At 34.7% G+C, this 18,855-nt stretch overlaps 1 protein-coding gene across 1 annotated transcript in view; it reads left to right on the plus strand.

The window, feature by feature from the left end:
* Window positions 1-17,432, plus strand: part of LOC128859053 (calcitonin gene-related peptide type 1 receptor) — an 81,360-nt gene extending 63,928 nt beyond the window's left edge. Inside the window, exons 2-11 of the mRNA XM_054095737.1 lie at window positions 4,550-4,955; window positions 5,501-5,870; window positions 8,743-8,833; window positions 9,148-9,239; window positions 9,456-9,582; window positions 9,800-9,901; window positions 13,665-13,783; window positions 14,743-14,816; window positions 14,915-15,021; window positions 16,222-17,432. Of these exons, the coding sequence (XP_053951712.1) occupies window positions 4,823-4,955; window positions 5,501-5,870; window positions 8,743-8,833; window positions 9,148-9,239; window positions 9,456-9,582; window positions 9,800-9,901; window positions 13,665-13,783; window positions 14,743-14,816; window positions 14,915-15,021; window positions 16,222-16,494 (1,488 nt within the window). The 5' untranslated portion in view covers window positions 4,550-4,822 and the 3' untranslated portion in view covers window positions 16,495-17,432. The remainder of the gene's footprint in view (window positions 1-4,549; window positions 4,956-5,500; window positions 5,871-8,742; window positions 8,834-9,147; window positions 9,240-9,455; window positions 9,583-9,799; window positions 9,902-13,664; window positions 13,784-14,742; window positions 14,817-14,914; window positions 15,022-16,221) is intronic.
* The last annotated feature ends 1,423 nt before the right edge of the window (window positions 17,433-18,855 follow it).

Genomic DNA, 18,855 nt, shown 5'->3' on the forward strand with positions numbered 1-18,855 from the left:
TTTTCTTTTTGGCACATACTGTTCACTATTGTTTTGCAGCTTGGCTGATGCTATGGCTTGTTAAGTTTATTACAATCAATTGAGATTTTTTTTCTCCAGCTGCCATTTTCTGCTTTCTCTCTCTATATCTACTATACGAGCGCTGTTGGCATATTAGGTATACGCCCTGGCATACAAAATTCAGCGCCAAGTGCTTGCTACTTCACATAACTTTTTGTATGGGTGTTTGTGTCTGCATGTTGTTATGTGTCAGCACTCACACATTCGCTGCTAGAGTAGCCCAACTATATGCATTTAAGCCACGCAAGTAGCAGCAGCCGTAAAGAGTATGGGCGTCGTTTCTAATATCTTAAAGCTTATGTACGACATCAGAGACCTGTTGACTGTGTAATTGTGTTTTTTTTTTTTTTCAGACATAAAAGGAGAAACATTTTCTTTGATAAATCTGACATCTCGTTTTCCCCTCTGCTGCGCCTCATTGCTTTTATCGCATGACGATATTTAATTATTATTCTTAATTTGTTACTTAACCTAACATAAAAATACTCTATCATTAATTTCCTTACCACTTATTTGCTGCTGCCTTTGTTCAAACCATGATTACCTTCTGCTTTTTAAACATATAGAAAATAATACAGTTAAAAGCAATTAAATGGCTGCAAATGCAATTCTGTTCCTCATTTGTTCCGTGCCATATTGCGAGCAGCATGGGACCCTAGTTAATATGCTTACTACCACATTGTTTGCTGCTATAGTACATAATCACGTGAGAGGGGCGTGCGATATGCTTTAATTGGGTGTAAAATAGTTCAGAATAGATGAAGTGATATATATATATATATATATATATGTATACTTTTATATGTTCCTATATATACGAGTATAGTTACGGTCAGAAGCAATCATCGCCTAAATAGGTTTAAGGGGCTACGTACGTCCAGCAGCGCCAAAAATGCGCTAAAAGAAAAACTGTTTTAGAAGGTATAACAATAGAAATATATAAAAACGTTTTACCATTGCTTATTAGTACTTAAACTTTATTAAAATAAGTATATAAAAAGTCACGTGACCCAAAGTACAATAAAAAAAGGTGTTCCACGGTCTGCATCATTTCCCCTTGAAATGTTAATGGATATGTAAAAAGTAAAAGATTCTTGTAAAATAAAGTTGCAGTTATAGTTGTCGAGCCGGACTTTTGAATTTCGAAAAATTTTGCAATTTACAGCATTTGTATGAGTTTTACGTCATACACGTCATACTGTAATTATACATATAAAATTTTTTAATAAAAATATCAAAAACCCGTCTCGACATACTATAGAAAAAACACTTTCGAATACTATTGTATAAAAAAAACCATATCAAAAAAACGAAAAGTAGTTTCGAGAAAAACGAGTTTAACGGACAGCTGCCTCAAAACGAAGGACAGCTACTTGTACGCATCAAACTCTCGTCGGGCAGTTACATTTTCCATCATAACTTTTTATTTTTTGGGGAGTTTTTACAATCGACTTCTACAGAAATACGGCTAAAACTAACTATTATAATATAAAGAATAATAATCTGTAAAAAATCGATTTTTTGAAAGTTCTGAGCCAATGTAACACCTTAAGCAAAAATTTAGTAACATAAGGTTGGAAAGGCTGAAACACCAGACTGAAAAAGCGTATTAAATAGGACCTTGGGAATCATCCATTTTTGGTAAAATAAGAACTCATAAAAAAATGAAATACGTTTGAAAACAAAATTTTCTATTTGAATTTTTTCGTACTATTGTATTTTTCGTATTATAGTTTTTACGGAAACTTTCTGGAATTCCCGCTCAGAGCATGTCCGTAATTTGCAAAGAAAATATTTAAATGGATCCAGTCAATTATTCAACTTCAAACTTAAATGAGACTCCCAAGCGTTAAAAAATGAAAAAAACATAATGTTGGCATACTAAATTCGCCGGCATCTATTTAAATGGGTCCCTTCAATCAGAAGATTACCTGTAAGACATTCGAAAAAAAAATCGAGTTTCTCAAAAATATTTTCGAAGATCCTTTTATATGTAGATCCAATTATATGTAATAACGAAAAATACTTAAGTAATCCAAGGTTGTGCAACACCGAATTTGCCAAGTGCATGGGGGATATGAAAAATGACTGCCATGAATTATTTAGATATTCCTAAACCCAATTTTCTTGCCTTTAAACCTAATCTCGTCCCTTCAATCGCTTCTTACCTTTATGATAAAGTAGAATTAATTATTAAAACAAGTTCCTTCCCACTTATCTGATGTTTCTTCTTTTAGAATGTTCCAGGACAGCCACCTTGATCCCATACCTGTTCTTGTTTTTCTTAAACAATATTTAGATTGTCATAAAATATGCAAAAATGTTGATGTGAGGTATTCCGCTGATGTAAAACTTTAACTGTCATACGCTTCCATTGCGAAAAGTCCTTTGTCACAAAGGCATTCAGTTTAATTGTCTTCTTGCACCTCTATATCTCGTGAAGGGAGCAGCCACCGTAATCTGGATTAACTTTAGGCCTAAAAAACGTGAAATTATTTACAGACATCTCATAGAAAAATAATAAGCTTTCAATTGAGACTCCGCAAAAATAAGATAGTTTTATTAACCTTAGTACCCTATGCTCTACACCCTATACCCTATATATTTATAGTAACACCACAAGCTGCATTTTGACGAGAAAAAAGTTAGACAAAAACATATTTTTAGCAAAAAAAATATCACAAATTGACAGCACTTCCTGCAGTCACACAGCAAATTTCCGGACATTCTATGTAATGCGATATAGGTCATGCCATACCTCTCCGCACGTGCACAAGCATAATAACCCAGCGGAAAAGTTTGAAAAATATTTCAAAAAATCAGTAAAGCGATTTTGTTTTGGTGTTCAATAAAAGCATAAACGCCCTTATTTCTATCATACTAAGGAGAGGTCGAAGCTAGGACCTACTGAAAGGTACACTGTTGAAAATGGTAAAAATTGGTCAGAACTAGCACCAGCTCAACGTTGTTTGGTACTAGTTTCGAGCTATTTAAAAACAAATGCAGAAATTACTTATTTACTGCATCTCAGCTTCCTGATCACAATTTTCGAAAAAGTACTACTTCCAAACAATTTGAGTACCAAAAAAACAAGGCAGAACCTACTGTAGTAGTACCAGTTCTACTTACATTTAACTGCCGCGCTCAACACCAATTTCATATTAAGTAGTACTAGTTCTTAAGTAATAGAAAACTTATTCAAAATATCCTAGTTCTGAACTGTCGTGTATTGTACTAGTTTCAAACTATCGAATTTAGAACTAGCTGCGAACAAATGAAAAATGGTCAAATATTGTAGTAGTTTCAAACAAATGAAAAACGGTAAAATTTAGTACTAGTTCCTAACGAACGAAAAATGGTCAAATTTAGTACTAGTTTCAAACAAATGAAAAATGGCCGAATTCAGTACCAGTTCCGAACGAATGAAAAATGGTCAAAACTAATACTAATTCCGAACAAATGAAAAATTTTCAAAATTAATACTAATTTCAAACACATGAAAAATGGTAAAATTCAGTACTAGTTTCAAACAAATGAAAAATGGTGAAATTTAATACTAGTTTCAAACAAATGAAAAATGGTAAAATTTAGTACCAGTTCCGAACAAATCAAAAATTATTTCTAGTACTCAACTGCCAAAAGTTTTATTAGTTTTCAACCATCAAATTTAGTACAAGTTTCAATCTATCGAATAAGAATGCAGAACAAATTCTCCTTACATATTTCATCAACAGTTGATGTACCAGTAAGTTCAAAGGCCTAAAGTGCACTAGATCTAGGCATAGAGAAGGTTCTATGTATCATATATCAAATTTTGTATAAGCTTCTGTCGAATTTAGGGCTACTTAAAAACCACAGACGTCCTCAATTCATCACTTGCTTAAATAAAAAAAGGAAGGAACACGAACTTATTGTAGTTCCAATTTCACTAAAATAACACCAGTTCATTGCCACACCAATTCATTGGATTCCCTGGCACTTAATATCTGTCTCGCTTTCCGGCCCTCTGACAACTGATACTCTTATACAATATTTCCGCTTTGGGTGACTAGAAGCGACACACTTTTTCATTATTTTCTTTTCCAATAAACTTTTCACTTCAACACAGAATTTAAATAGGTTTAAGGTAGAGCGATCAGGTTGTGCCACAACAGCACAAGATAACACTAGCTTTAGGAAAAAAGTTAAAAAAAATATTTTCCACTTCATTGGCAGAAAATTGAAAACTCTGGTAATAAAATGAAAACCGATTGAGGTGTGAAATAGCACACAACTGAAATTTGAACAAGCAACAGGCTGCACGCACATTTACACACATACACTCACACTCACGCAGATGTGGCACACAAATGCCAATTATGCTAAAGCGGCTGTAAGCGTGCAATAAAAATTCAATTACTTTGACTGCAGTAAATCAAAGTTCATTGTCATCATTGAAGATTAAATCTACAATACTTACCTTCCCCCTCTGTTTCATTTTATTCAACAGAAAAGTTTTTTTATCGGAATTTTTCAACGCATAAAGAGGATAACAAAGGGCAAATGAACAGCAGCAGCAACAACAACAGCAGGCATCCCAATTGAGGACACATTTGGCCAATTAAGTGAAAGCGCTGAGCCAAACATAAATAATCACACATCCATTCACTGTGGTGAGGTGAGGTGCTGAGGGCAGCAGGCAAAACGATTGTGCTGAACGAACGTTTAGCGGTTGACTAACGGCATTTGCAAAAGCAAACAGAAAAAGAAAACATTTACAACAATGGCCTTCCTCTTCGAGCCATTTCAATCCAATAATCAATATCTGCGTGAATTTCTGTCGCATCTTTATCTCAACTGCTTGGTTCGCTATCAGAATGAGACCGGTTTGGCAGCAAATGATACGGATGAGGAAGGTGAGTGGAAATTGTTTGAATAAATAGTATTAATTGAAAATCAAATGGGATTCATATAACAAATTTAATATCGTAAATAAAATATGCTCACACCAACTGTGGAAACTGACAGACCCTTTCGAGCTTTGCGCCTGGAATTGGAGACTGTCCGGTTTGAAATCGTGAAGCTAACTTACTTTCGCAGCATCTGTTTCAGATTTAGCCAAAGAAAACAGTGTTTAGAAGAAGAGGCCTTCCTCTTCATCTGATACCACCAACTAGTATCGCATAGAATTTTCTAAAAATTTTTAATAAAAAGTTGGAAAATTTTTATTAAAATTTACCGTTTTTTTTTTTAATTTTGTACAAAGTTTGAAATTTGGCGTTACATTAAAATAAAACAAAAAAAAATAAAAAATAATAAAAATTCAAATAAATAGTCAAAGCTTATCAATATGTGGTAACAAGAAAGTGTTCACACTGACAGTGCATGCCTTCATTTTTTTCTCATCTCATACCACACTTAAACTTTCTCACTTTCTTTATTTTCTTTGCCCCTCCAACAGCCAACGTCATTGGCGCACCAGGTTACCTCGAAGACGCCATACTCAGCGAGGGCACCATCGACTTGGCGAATGTGGACGAAGCGAAAGTGGAGCAAAAGGAGCTATTCGCCTACATCTCCAGGCATAATTTAAAGCCAACAGCAAGCAATGTAAACGAGACGCATAGCAGTAATTCCACTACACATTTCTCCTCAACATCTTCTTCGGCCACCCACACACCTTCTTCCACTTCCAGCGCACAGCTCCGCTTTTGCCCTCTGAGTTTCGATGGCTATCTCTGTTGGCCGCGTACACCCGCCGGCACTGTGCTCAGTCAATATTGTCCAGATTTTGTGGAAGGTTTCAATCGAAAATTTCTGGCGCATAAAACGTGAGTGCATTTCAATATTCGAGAATCAACAGTAGCCAATTTTAGGCATTAAAATAATGCATACCCTGCCGTATCTCCGTGCGGCCGGCTGTTATTGCAAGTAAATATTTGCTTCATTCCAACGATTTCCTTTACATTAATTTTTAGCGGTTGTGGTGGGATTTTATTTTTATATTTTAATCAAATTTTCCCTTTTACTCTCGTTAAGAACAAATATTAGTTGTGGTAAACAATTTTTTTAATACCTGCTTCAAATAACCAGCTTTTTTTTAGTTGTGTGCATCTTTAGTTATTTTTAGTTTATTTCTTTGTTCGCCTATTTGTGAGAGTTTAACAACATTTCAGGCCATGACTAGGCCGGTTGCCTTGGTAGTTTGTTTTGTTTTGTAATTTTAATTTAAAATACAGTTTATTATAAATTTATTTATTTAAAGTTAAAATTTGAAACCAGTTTTGTGATTAATAATTTAACGTTCAAATTAAAAAAAAAGAAAAAATTAAATAAAGTGGCATCTTTACTAAAAACTTTGCTGAATTAAGTTATTCTTAGCCAAGCCAAGCAGCTTTCGTTTGATACCAATATTGTAACACTTTTATTTTTTAACTACCGTTTTTTAGTTCTAATTTTTTAGACAGGTGGCAATCCTATTTAAAAATGTTTCTTTATCAAATTCCTACAAATAGCTAAATATTATACACATGGTAATATTGAAAATAAATTAATTTATTTAAATTTTTTAGTTAGGTGGCAACTCTATTTAAAAATATGTCTGTATGAATGGTTTCTCAAACTCCTCTAATTTTATACTAATATTGTAATACTCACTTTTTTAACAACCGTTTTGTATTAGTTTTAATTTTTTAGCCAGATGGCAACACTACTTAAAAATATTTCGTTATTAAATTGCCTGAAAAAGCAAAATATTATGCACATGAAATATTTGAACAAATTTGTGTAATTTAAATTTTTAGTTAGGTGGCAACTCTATTTAAAAATATGTCTATATTAATGATTTTTCAAAATCCTCTAATTTCATACCAATATTGTAATACTGACTGTTTTTAACTATTGTATTTATTTAATTTTAATTTTTTAGACAGATGGCATCACTATTTAAAAATATTTCGTGATTTAATTGCCCTACAAAGCAAAATATTATCCAAATGGCAATATTTTATTTAAATTAGTTCATTTTAATTATTTTTGTAGTTAAGTGACAATTCTATTTAAATGTCTGTCTATGGCTGCGTTAATGCTAAATTGTATTTCAGCTCCTCCGCGTCGCTAAATTGTGGAGAATTGTTTTCTCTGTAGGATATAAGAAAGTATGTAGCCATTTTCAGTATATACAAACGACCCTAATTTGCATTTCGGTTGAAAGAAATGAAATCAACAACAAAAAATTAAAATAAATTAATTAAAGAATTTAATTTTATTCAAAACAATTTGTTCCAAGAATTTGTTTTTCTCTACATTAAATTTTAAAGTAGTAAAACTTTATACGCGGCCGCGGAAGGGGTGCATGGCTCCCATTCAGTAGTGCCCAGACTTGAAACAGGCTATGGCTATGAAACACCAAGGTTTTTTTCTTATAGCGGTCGCTCCCCGATAGACAATGGCAAAGCTCCGAGTGTATTTCTGCCATGAAAAGTTATCCTTTATTGAGTGTTTGGCTCCATTCGTCCAGAGCTTAGCGATTTCAAGCAGACAAAGAGGCAGACAAATATCCAAAAAATAGTCCAAATGTATTATATTAGTTTACATTCCCTGCTTCATCTCCTCATTCCGGAGGTTTTCAATGTACAGGTACGACTTTTCTATAGTTTTATTAAAGAGATGATTAATTTCATTTTACCAAAGACAAATCTCTCCTCAGATATCGTAGCTCCAAATTTAGCCAAGACACTCAAAGTAATTGATTTCTTATTTTACTTTGTTGCTTTAATCATTTTCTTTTTCTTATTTCCTTGTGGAAATGATACCTCCCTTTCACTTAGTTAACTCTTCGTTGGGCACCCGCGTCTGGCCAGACTGGATTTCTCGACTTTGAACGTGAATTTAACATATTTCGATTATAGCTAACGACTTGAGCTTCCAGGTAGCCGCCTAGAATTTAATTTTCTATCGATTTACGGATATAACTTTTTAAAAAGGATCCTCGAAAAGAACGAAAAAATGACAAACCTGGGTGCCCAAATGAAGGATTTAAAAAGGGTGTTCAACGGAGGGTTAAGCCGAGTGCAGAAGCCAAATACTCATAACTTTACGGTTTTTTGTTACTCTGATATCTTTATATTCTGCCGAGGCACGGCGACAAAATAGAGCAGCTGATTTAACTTTTTCACAATTTTATGTATTATTTAAACTACCAAACTTTATTTTGTTGTTGCCTATAGAATTCATTTCGTGTTTGAGAATTAAACAACAACAAAATAGACAACATTGTTGTTTTTGCTCTACTACTGCTTCTTTACTGATGTGCCTTGCATTCCGCCATATTTATTTTCACTCGCTTTCTTTTGAATTTAGTTAAGACAAACACCCACACGAAGCCAACTCACTACTTCATCGATCTCTATCACTCTCATATTTTTCTGTTCCACCATATTAATTCCTTAATTTTGTCTTTAAGCTCATTTTTGACTCGCGTTTAGCTAAGACACACACCGCCACCTTGAGATAATTTCTGTACTACCATACTGAGATATTTGTTCCTTCTACCTAATAATTCGTTCTCCATTGAACTAATTTGTTGGTTGTTCAGTTTTTAGCGCTCATTTCTTACATTTCTTACTTCTCTAACACTCTCTCCCCTCCTTCTTATATCTTCCATTTTACACACATGAATTAATGCATTCTCATCACTTTTAGCTGCTTGGAGAACGGCACCTGGTACCATCATCCAGTCAGCGGCCGCGAGTGGTCCAATTATACCAACTGTATTGATTATGACGACTTGGAGGTGAGAGGCTATTGAAGAGGGAAATAAAAAGGCAATGAAAGAATTAAATTTTGTGTTCAGACGCCTTTATCGCCTGATCAGAGAGATAAAATGTTTTGCAAGTGAATCTCCTAAATACAAAGGTTTTAAAGAAGTTTTGTTATTAATTGAGTTGGGTGCATTGCAAAATGTTCATTTATTTAAAGTGAAAATTTAGTGCTGTAACAAAATTTAATTAATTTTTTTTCTCTCACAATACCATGAGTTTCATGAATGTTATCGTCCACTTTTCTTTTCTACACTTAACCCTCATCCATTTTCGATTCACTCAACAGTTCCGCAGATTTGTAAACGAGCTGTACGTGAAAGGATATGGGGTCTCCTTAATCTCCTTAATGCTCTCACTTATCATCTTTCTTGGCTTTAAGTAAGTATTCAACAGGTGCAAATAATTCATAAACGCCCCCTTGCATCTAAGCACTTACATATATGTATGTATGTTTATGGGAAAAAAGCAATTTATTCTTTGTAATCTTTTGCAATTCTAACGCGAACATACTTTTCTTTATATCCTGTCTCTCTCTCCCTCTTTCCACACCATGCACTCTTATTTACTCCGCATTTAATATGCATAAACACGCAGATCCTTACGTTGCACCCGCATACGCATACACGTGCATTTGTTTGCCTCCCTGGCATTCACTTGCATCGCCTGGATACTCTGGTATAAATTGGTGGTCGAGCAACCGGACTTAATAGGAAATAATCCGGTGAGTTGTAGTCGGGTTAGAGATCATCAAAAATATTATATTGCATGTGGATGTATTAGTGAATAAATCGGTATACCAGCTTATGAAAATTGAAATATTACTTGCATATGAAATTGTGGTATTTGCTTGAATCAAAAAATTTGCTCTAATATTTTCATAATTTGATTGTTTTATCCATTTTATTTTGTTGAACTTCTCGTTTTCCTTTGCCCCACAGCCCTGGTGTATTCTGCTACATTTGGTCGTACACTATTTTATGCTGGTGAATTACTTCTGGATGTTTTGTGAGGGGCTCCATTTGCATCTGGTACTTGTAGTGGTAAGTTAAACAAAAATACAAATGTACTCTTTTGTACAAAATAAACGTGACAAAATATTCTATGCAGACAGCAGCAAAAATATTCAAAATATGGGCTGCTACATTTGAGCAGGCGGTGTCATTTAACACAATTTCCACTAATAAAAAAATAAAAAAATTTAAGTTTTCATTGAAATCAACGATATTATTACTAAATATAAATAAATTACAAATAATATATTTAAATTTCGATCAAAAGGCGGAACTTTTCTTTCAAATTTATTGTTACTTAAAACAATAAGAAGTAAGTTGCTCAAACCAATAATAAGTAAGTAAACAAGACGTGTACAGCTCAGTTTCATAAATCTTCTATTATTCGATAAATTATCGAAAATATTTGCTCGTATATCTCTAAATCGTGTTTACTCGATAAATTTCAATTTGTTCGAAAAATTATTGTAAAAAAACTTTAGAAAGTGATTTCATTTTATTTCATTATATGATAAATTCCACATTATGTGATAAATTATCGAAAAACTTTTCTCCGAAGTGTAGTGAATAACAATCATTATTCTATAAATTATCAAAAATGATTCCTTCGAGTCCAAAAAAATACTCTCCCCCATCGTTATTCGCTTAATTAATAATACCATGCGACAAATTTGATTGTTTCATAAATTATCGAAAATCTTTGCTCGGAATTGAAATTAATAAATAATAATCATGATTCGATGAATTTCACATAATTCGATAACATATCCAAAATCTCTGCTCGGAACCGAAAATAATATCCCTATCATTCGATAAATTTCAATCCGCACTGTTCAAAAAAGTATCAAAAGTTTTTGCTCCGATTCGAAGTTATCGATGGCTGGGAATTATTCGATTCATTTCACATTATTCGAAAAATAAACGATAATGTTTACTCAGACTATAAAGGAATGATTCTCATCATTCGATAAACTCCTCATGATTCGATAATGTATCGAAAATGTTTGGTCAGATTCGAAGAATGTAATCCTCATCATTCACATAAATTTAAATTCATTAAATTTCACATTATTCAATAAATTCTCGAACATTTTTGCTTCGACTCCAAAGAATAATATGCGCCGAAGATTTAAAAAGAATACTCTCCATCTTTTAATAAGCTATCGGAATAATTTCACATTATTGCATAAAATATCAAACAACTTTGATCGGAATCGAAATTAATAATACGCATGATTCGATAAATTTCCAATTACTTGGTAAATTATCGAGAAAGTTTAGTCGGAAGTGATATTAAAAATGCTCGATAAATTTTTTATTATTCAATAAATTCAATAAATCAGGAAATATGAACTCCTTGCTGAAATAAATAATGCCGCTTCCAACTTCGATAAATTTGTATAAGCTTGAATCGAAATAATGAAAAACATCACTTCGGAACCACTCGGTAATAAAAAACAGAAATAAACACAGTTTTGCCTGGTAAAAAATTCTGGCTTATAAGACATATCTATGTGCATTTCTTCCTTTTCTTCTTATTTAATTTCATTTAGGACTATGTCCTGTTTTATAACAATATTGGCTTAACAATAAAAACTCTACACTATGTACTTAGGTACTAATTTTCTATTCGGATCGAGAGCCTGAAGTCCAACAATCTTGCCATCTCTTTGAGGATCTACCTGGCGGTGTCAGCATATTCGTTCCCTCTAGCATTGTTGCTTTCGCAAGTCGGCCGACAGCCATTCCTTGAACCTGCCGGTTCCACTTTTTCGTCGTTGTTGGCTCCTTTTGGAGACATCTCCAATTTCTCATATGCTCCTCCTTATCTCTCCGTGTCGAAGTATACTTGGAGCGAAAATAATATTATTTAACAGAAAATAGTTGGCGAATTTTAGGATAAACTATCGATACCAAAAACTATCGATTGCGATAAAATGCACATATTTAAAAAAATTAAGAGAAATATGCCAAATTTATAAATTTATACCATTCTTGCGATCAACAATCACTCTCATACTAAGTTTTTTCTTTTTTTTTTGGGAAATCAAAGCATTTACATATATTATAATTATTATTAAAATGTACAGAGTTTAGCATATAAATCAGTCCACTAAATGCCTGTCATAAAATTAAAATATGCATGCAAGGACTTTTCACATTCAACAACCATTAAACGAATCTCAAAAATCTAAATGCGAAGCAAAGATGTTTTGATTTTTTCATTCAGTATTTTATTTCAGCTCTGTCGAACTTTCTCATATTTTTATTCCAAAACGTTATTAAAAGTTTCGCGCGTGTTATGCAAGCCGGATGTGCCCATACAAACAGAAACAGATAAAACACTCACTGTACATGCATATTGCCATTCTATGAGTTTATCCCCGGTGTTAGTGTTTACTCGTTAATGCAGATCCATGCATACGCACTTCCCAGTTGTCAGTGAAATGAAGTGAAGCCCTTTCTCGAAGTACTGCCAGTCGTTCCTTAGGCAAATAGCAAGGCTTTTGTTCTCCCTTACTTTTTATATGAAATGATCTACTTCGTGAGGCCTTTGACCTTCCTTTCCCTGGAAAGGAGTTACATACAGTCTTCTTTAAGGAATATGCTAGGACTAGTTCTTGGGCAGCTTTGTCAAACAGTGGCTTTTTAATCAATGCCGCCAGTTATGTCGAGTAAGAGCTTACCAGATTTTAAAGAAAATCTGCTAATTTTTTGGGAAAATATATAAAAATTTGTCAACTTTATGTGTAAGGAAAAGTTGTTGAATAAATTCCGATAGATCCTCAAATAGTGTAGAGCATCTTTGATGAAATATCAAAGCTTAAGTATGCATTTGACAAAGAACTTCCAATTGAGCTTCTCAGAAATTTCAGTTAGAAGGGCAATAAAGAGCTACGTGTTCACAGGTCGCCTATGGTAAGGTATGCCAGAAAGGCTGTAGCCCTCTTCGTTTCACCAAGCGCTAGCAAGTAGTGAATTGCGCTGGTAGTAGTGGTGCTGGCGCTGTCAAAGAGCTATCAAAAATTATATTTATTTGTGAAAATACTGAGTTATACATACCAGTTTTTAGATTTATCACCGAGGAGTCTTTCCCGATAGCTTTGTTGCTGCTTTCATGCAAATTTTTCGTCAAGTGAGCAGCGCCCAGAGATAGCGAGCAGAAAAGTAGCGAGTCGAAGACGCCTTATGTTGAAGAAACTCTTTTACAAATGCCTACTGGGTTACTGCTGCTGTGCATTTCTATATTTGTATGTAGGCGTAGTTAGTCATCACGCGTCTGTGTGCATGCAACGATGAAAATAGGAAAGTTTGATTACATAGAGTGCTGCGTTGGGGATGAACATAAAAATACATATGTAGAAAAAATATGGAAAATTAAGAAAATCAAATAGGTGTGTAAATGTAGAAATATTAATGCACAAGCGAGATAAGGAATTAAAAGGCAAGCAGTATAGCTAATTATGGTAATAAAAAGTTGCTTAAATATATTCCAAAAGCTAAACGAAGAAAAACAACTCAATTAAAGATAAATAAAAGGAAGTACAAAAAGTTATGTGACACATAAAGTCAAGGCAAAAAAGGAGAATTCGAAGTGTGTTTTTGAGAAGTTTAAGAAGAAAAAAGCAACGAAAATCTTGAGCCGCCTAAACCTTGTTCACCCTTTAAAGTTGTCCCGCTTAATGCAGTCTAACTGAAATATTAAAAAAAAATTTTTTTTACATATTTAAAAATTTTTTTCAACATAAAACAAGGCATAAAATACTGTTTACTTTTTCCAAATCAACACCAGGTTTTCGTTAAGGACACCATAGTGATGCGTTGGTTCAAACTGTTTGCCTGGATGTCACCACTACTCTTTCTGTTGGCCTATGGTTTGGCACGATTTTTTCACACTGACGATAATTTACAGTAAGTTTTTATAGTTTCGTATAGATGTTTGTGCTTGTGTGTGTACTTTTTTTTATTATATTAGCTTGGGAAAAAGAAATCCATCATTTTTGAGTAAAATTCAAAACGTTATTTAAAATGTTTCAGATTGTCCTTTTTGGTTCAAATAAACGCTGTTTTGTTGTATAATTTGTTGCCATTTTAAGGGAAGCTTCATAATGCCACACCCCCAAAGAAGTCTTGCTCAATATTGTTGGAAAACTCTAGTGTTCGATTTTCAAAATCTTCACTTGATACCAATTTCTAATCACTCAGGAACTTTTGCAATGAGTAAAAAAGCTGGTAATCGCTTGGTGCCAGGTCTGGCCTAATATATAAAGTGGATGCATTAAAACTTCACAGTCAAGCTCCCGCAGTTTTTGGCGAGTCACTACTGACGCGTGCGGTTTTCAATGGAACACAACACTTCTTCTGTTGACCAATTCTGGCCGTTTCTGGTCAATCGCTAGCTTCAAACGGTCCAATTGTTGACAGTAGAGATCTGAATTTAAAAGTAGTGTTTGGTCATACGGAAGCAACTCATAATAAATGATTGATTTCATGTCCCACCAAATACACAGTAGATCCTTCCTAGCCGTTAGTCCTAGTTTGCCCACCATTTGAGCTGCTTCATCACACTTTGATCGCAATCGTTATCGCACAATATTATCGTATGTGAGCCATTTCTCATGGCTCGCTTTCATTCCGTTTGGCCAAGGCTTCCCAGATGGAAATTTGATCTGTCATGGTTTTTGTTGTTAATTGGTGTAGCACCCAAACAACGAGCTTCTTTGAGAAAATAATGCACTTCTTTTCCACAAATTAATATGTATGTTTAGGTCGGAAAATTTCAATTCGATGTGCTCTACAACGCAAAAATATTATATATATATATATATATATATTTCTATTCACTAACCAACTTCTACTCTCACTTCCAGCTGTTGGATGGACGACAGTTTCCTGCTCTGGATCTTATCTGTGCCCATCTGCGCATCGCTATTGGCCAGTTTCGGTAATCACAAATATTTTTCTAAGAAATTTTCCCCCATCAATTTATTAAGTACTGCATTTTTATTCGAAAACAAAAAAAAATCACCGTAAACTTCACAGTTTTCCTCGTCAACGTTTTACGGGTTATTGTGCGTAAATTGCATCCACAGTCAGCACAGCCAGCACCGTTGGCCATAAGGAAAGCCGTGCGGGCTACCATAATACTGGTAAGTCGAGAAAGAAAACAATTCAAAATTAGTGGCAGATAACAGACACAGACGCAGACTCAGACAAAAGTTGAGCAAAAAACAGACCAAATAGTAGAGAAAACAGTTAGTGCCAAAGAAAAAAAAACTTAAAAAATGTGCTGGAAAGCAACTGTCACGTGCATAAATGAACAAAGTAAACAATTCACTAAAAAACTCAAGAAAATATTCAACTGACAAAAACGTTTGCCTTTGCACTTTTATGAATTTGATGTTGAAACTGTGAGTTCATGAGTGTCATTGCAATTTGTTATCAGCTTATTTCTCGCATGCAGTCATATGCTATTTGATAAAATGTTTTACACTCATTCCATGAAACACACACCCTCCGGTACTTTCGACCGGTCATGGAGTGACGAATCGTCACCTACTTGGAGTGTACCGGTAATTTCATGCCAATCTCTTCGCATGATTTCGATATAAGTTTTTAGAATTTGTGTGTCCCAGGCAGTAGTCCATCGCCACTGCAGCATTACAATGAAGTTAGCAAAATACTTGCAGGGGGACAATTTCCACCTCTGAACTACACTTCGTTCATCTTTCGTTATTCTGTCATTGGCTGTTTATTTAGCTTACAGGTAAAATTGTTGCTGGATAATTCCTCGTGAAGGCTGTGGTGCCAGAATCCTTTGGCTCGTCCTTTGCGCCTGTAACCTTGAGGGTTCCACTCTAAGGCGACAGCTGATATTTTTTGCTCTAGTTGTCTAAGAGTGTCAGAGAACAGTAGCTCTTAACGACGAAGAATGCAACATAAATAGGATTAAATTGAATGCATCTTTATTTTATTTATTATTCTTGTTTTCAATTTATTAATTACCTTTTTTCACTGTTTGTGAAGTTAGTTTTTTTCGCCTCCCATTTGTCGCTTACCTTTTTTATTTGTACGAAAAGAAACAAATATGGGATGTCAAGAGGTAGACGAAACATAATACAGCGAACGCGATTGACTCCTACTACATATTTTACTAACTACAATTAAATGCTATGGTGGCGATTAACTCCAAAATACGCGAAATTTTATTTACAAACGGCCAATCGCTAACGCGAATACTGGAGGGTACTCACAGTTTAACGGTTTCATTTTTGCCTAACATTTTCTCTTTCTAATTCCTCTCAATCTCACTTTTTTCTCTCTCTTTCTCCCCTTCTTTTCCTTCACAGATCCCACTTTTTGGCCTGCAGCACTCTCTGCTACCCTATCGGCCAGATAGCGGCACGCCATTGGAACGTTTCTATCAAATACTTTCCGTGATCTTAGTGAGCCTACAAGGATTTGTCGTTTCGTTTCTCTTCTGCTTTGCCAATCATGATGTCACATTCGCCATACGCAGCCTATTGAATCGTTTAATGCCAGGATTGGTGTCCCCACCACCACCGGGAACGCATACTGGACAAATGGCTACGACAACGCCAAGTCGTGAGTTGGGAGTGTAAGTTTCACCTGGTGATATGGCAGTGCCAGGAGAAGAAAAGTAGAAGAAAGCAAAGGAAAGAATAAATGAAGAGAAGGCTGAAAAGGAAGTTACAAGGATGCTTCAAGAGCAAACAGGTGGAAGAAAGCAAATGAAAGTGTAGAAGAATAAAGTATGAAAAGAAGAAGGGAAAGTTGAGAATGCACTGAAAATAGTGCTTAACAACCGGCTGCTGTAGAAGTAGAAGCAGGAGAAGACAGAGCAGCATTCAGCTCTGTCAAGTAGAAGGCGGAAAGTATGTGGAAGGCACACATTCATGTACACTTGAGCTTACATAATTAAGACACTTTATCTTTGTGAATTATTTGTAATACAAAAATGTGTTTCATTGTGCAATAAAAACATTGTATACAAAAAAATTCTGAGAAATCGGCGTGATTTTTGAGCGACTACAAATTCAAACTTCGTTATACTAAAATTAAATGGGCTATAAAACTGCATACCCAGAGGTTCTATAGAGATTCTGAATAAAAGTTGAAGACCTTGTGATATTTTCTCAATTTTTGTGAATTTCGTATACAGTTTGGAACTTTTATTTACGGGGTTTTTATTTTAGAATGAATTAAATTTTCATAAAAAATGTATAAGAAAAAAAATTACAAAAAAAAAAATTATAAAAAAAATGTATCATGGAAAATATTTATTGTAAGAAGATAAAGTGACCTAATCACATAAGCGCAAGTGCATACGTACATAAACAAAAGTACAAGGAAAAATTTAGTCTTTGTATATTGACAGTCATGGACTCAAAGCCCCAGCTACACATTTATGAATTTGTACTCCATGGTAATTTTTTGATAAAGAAGCATTTTTTTCATTTTTTTTAATTTTTTTTTTAAATACTATACATTTTACTTCATTTTTTTTGCTTACTATTACGATTTATCTTTCAAAGTATATTCAGAGTATTTAGAATCTCATTCCATACATATGTATATAAATATGTATATGTTCTCATATGTAAAAAATATTATATGTAGAAAAAATAAAAGAAACACCCTGTATCCATATGTAAATGCAAATAAAAAATATTTTCTGTGAAACATACATTTTTTTAGTGATGTAATCCTTTTTATTACTAAAGGTGGGTATGTTTTAGAATAATACTTCTTCATTGATTTCTTCCTTTGATCACTCAGTTAATTTTAATATATTTCATTACATATCCTGCACAGCTCTAAGAGCATCATTTACGGTCACTAGCAGCATCCTTGATCATATTTTCTATGGGTCTGCTTTTCTACTAAGCAAATTACTGCGCAAATTGTCAAGCATATTGCAGCACTGTTTGGAAAACTTGTAAACGAAAGCAACAGTTTGAAAGTCACTGCAGTAGCCTTTGCTGTACGGCAAAAGAGGTCGCCTCTATTATGCTTCCTTTTAATAGGCCTCTTCTATTCGCCATTTCCCCGTTCGCTCTCTCTATGCTCGATTAACTTAATGAAAAAATTGCATGCGAAAGCAACTACAAAGTTATCGACCAAGATTCACCGCTACCGAGTGTGGTTGTACCCCACTAGACTGGTATAACGCACTGCCTTATAAACACATCTTATTTAAGGCAGCTCTATTCCCGCGTTTCCAATATATGTTCATTTATACCAGTTGCTTCATCTATTCGCCACTTACTAAAGCTTAGCGAAAAGAAGAGGCCTTTATTAGGCGAGTAACCGATCGTCAGTAGTAACCGTAGTAACCGATCGTCATCCTCTAAATAATATAACGGTGGGCCCAGAAAGCATGGCTTTTCGACGTGTTTGGTCCACAGGGGGTGGGGTGGTAGGTGAGTGAGTTTAAATTAGCATTTGAATAGGGGGTTAGTATCGTGCAGAGTTCCTTTAGATGCTGTTAACCTGCTACAATATCCGCACCACAATTCAGCCAAAGTTACGTGAGTCTCACGAAGCAGCTGAAGCTCTTCGTATGTAATGGGTGGTTGGACTATGCTGACGTCATTTGTGAGTTTAGGAAGGTGTTCAAATGCTCCCGTTGAATGGCGTTTAATGTCTGTCTGTAGAAGTAATGTTTGGTCCTCGAGTCCTCGTGAGTATAGTCGAAGAGATGTCTTCTTGCGCGCCTGGGAGATGGCTCAGCCTATAGGAAGTGCCTGCAGAGGGGATTCCTGTAGTACCAACCCAGTAGAAAATGCTTGCTAAGCATCTTACTGCGCTTCTTAACCGGGAGCATTGAAGCCTCATTGTGAAGGTATTCCGAGGAAGCCATCAAGTGGCATCCCATGGCTGTCCTGATAGTAGTATTCTTACAGCTTTGTCTACTTTGAGTCAGTAGTGCCAGATGACCAGATGGGCGCAGCGTAATTTAG

This window comes from Anastrepha ludens, chromosome 3, assembly GCF_028408465.1.
Source record: "Anastrepha ludens isolate Willacy chromosome 3, idAnaLude1.1, whole genome shotgun sequence".
Taxonomy (NCBI): domain Eukaryota; kingdom Metazoa; phylum Arthropoda; class Insecta; order Diptera; family Tephritidae; genus Anastrepha; species Anastrepha ludens.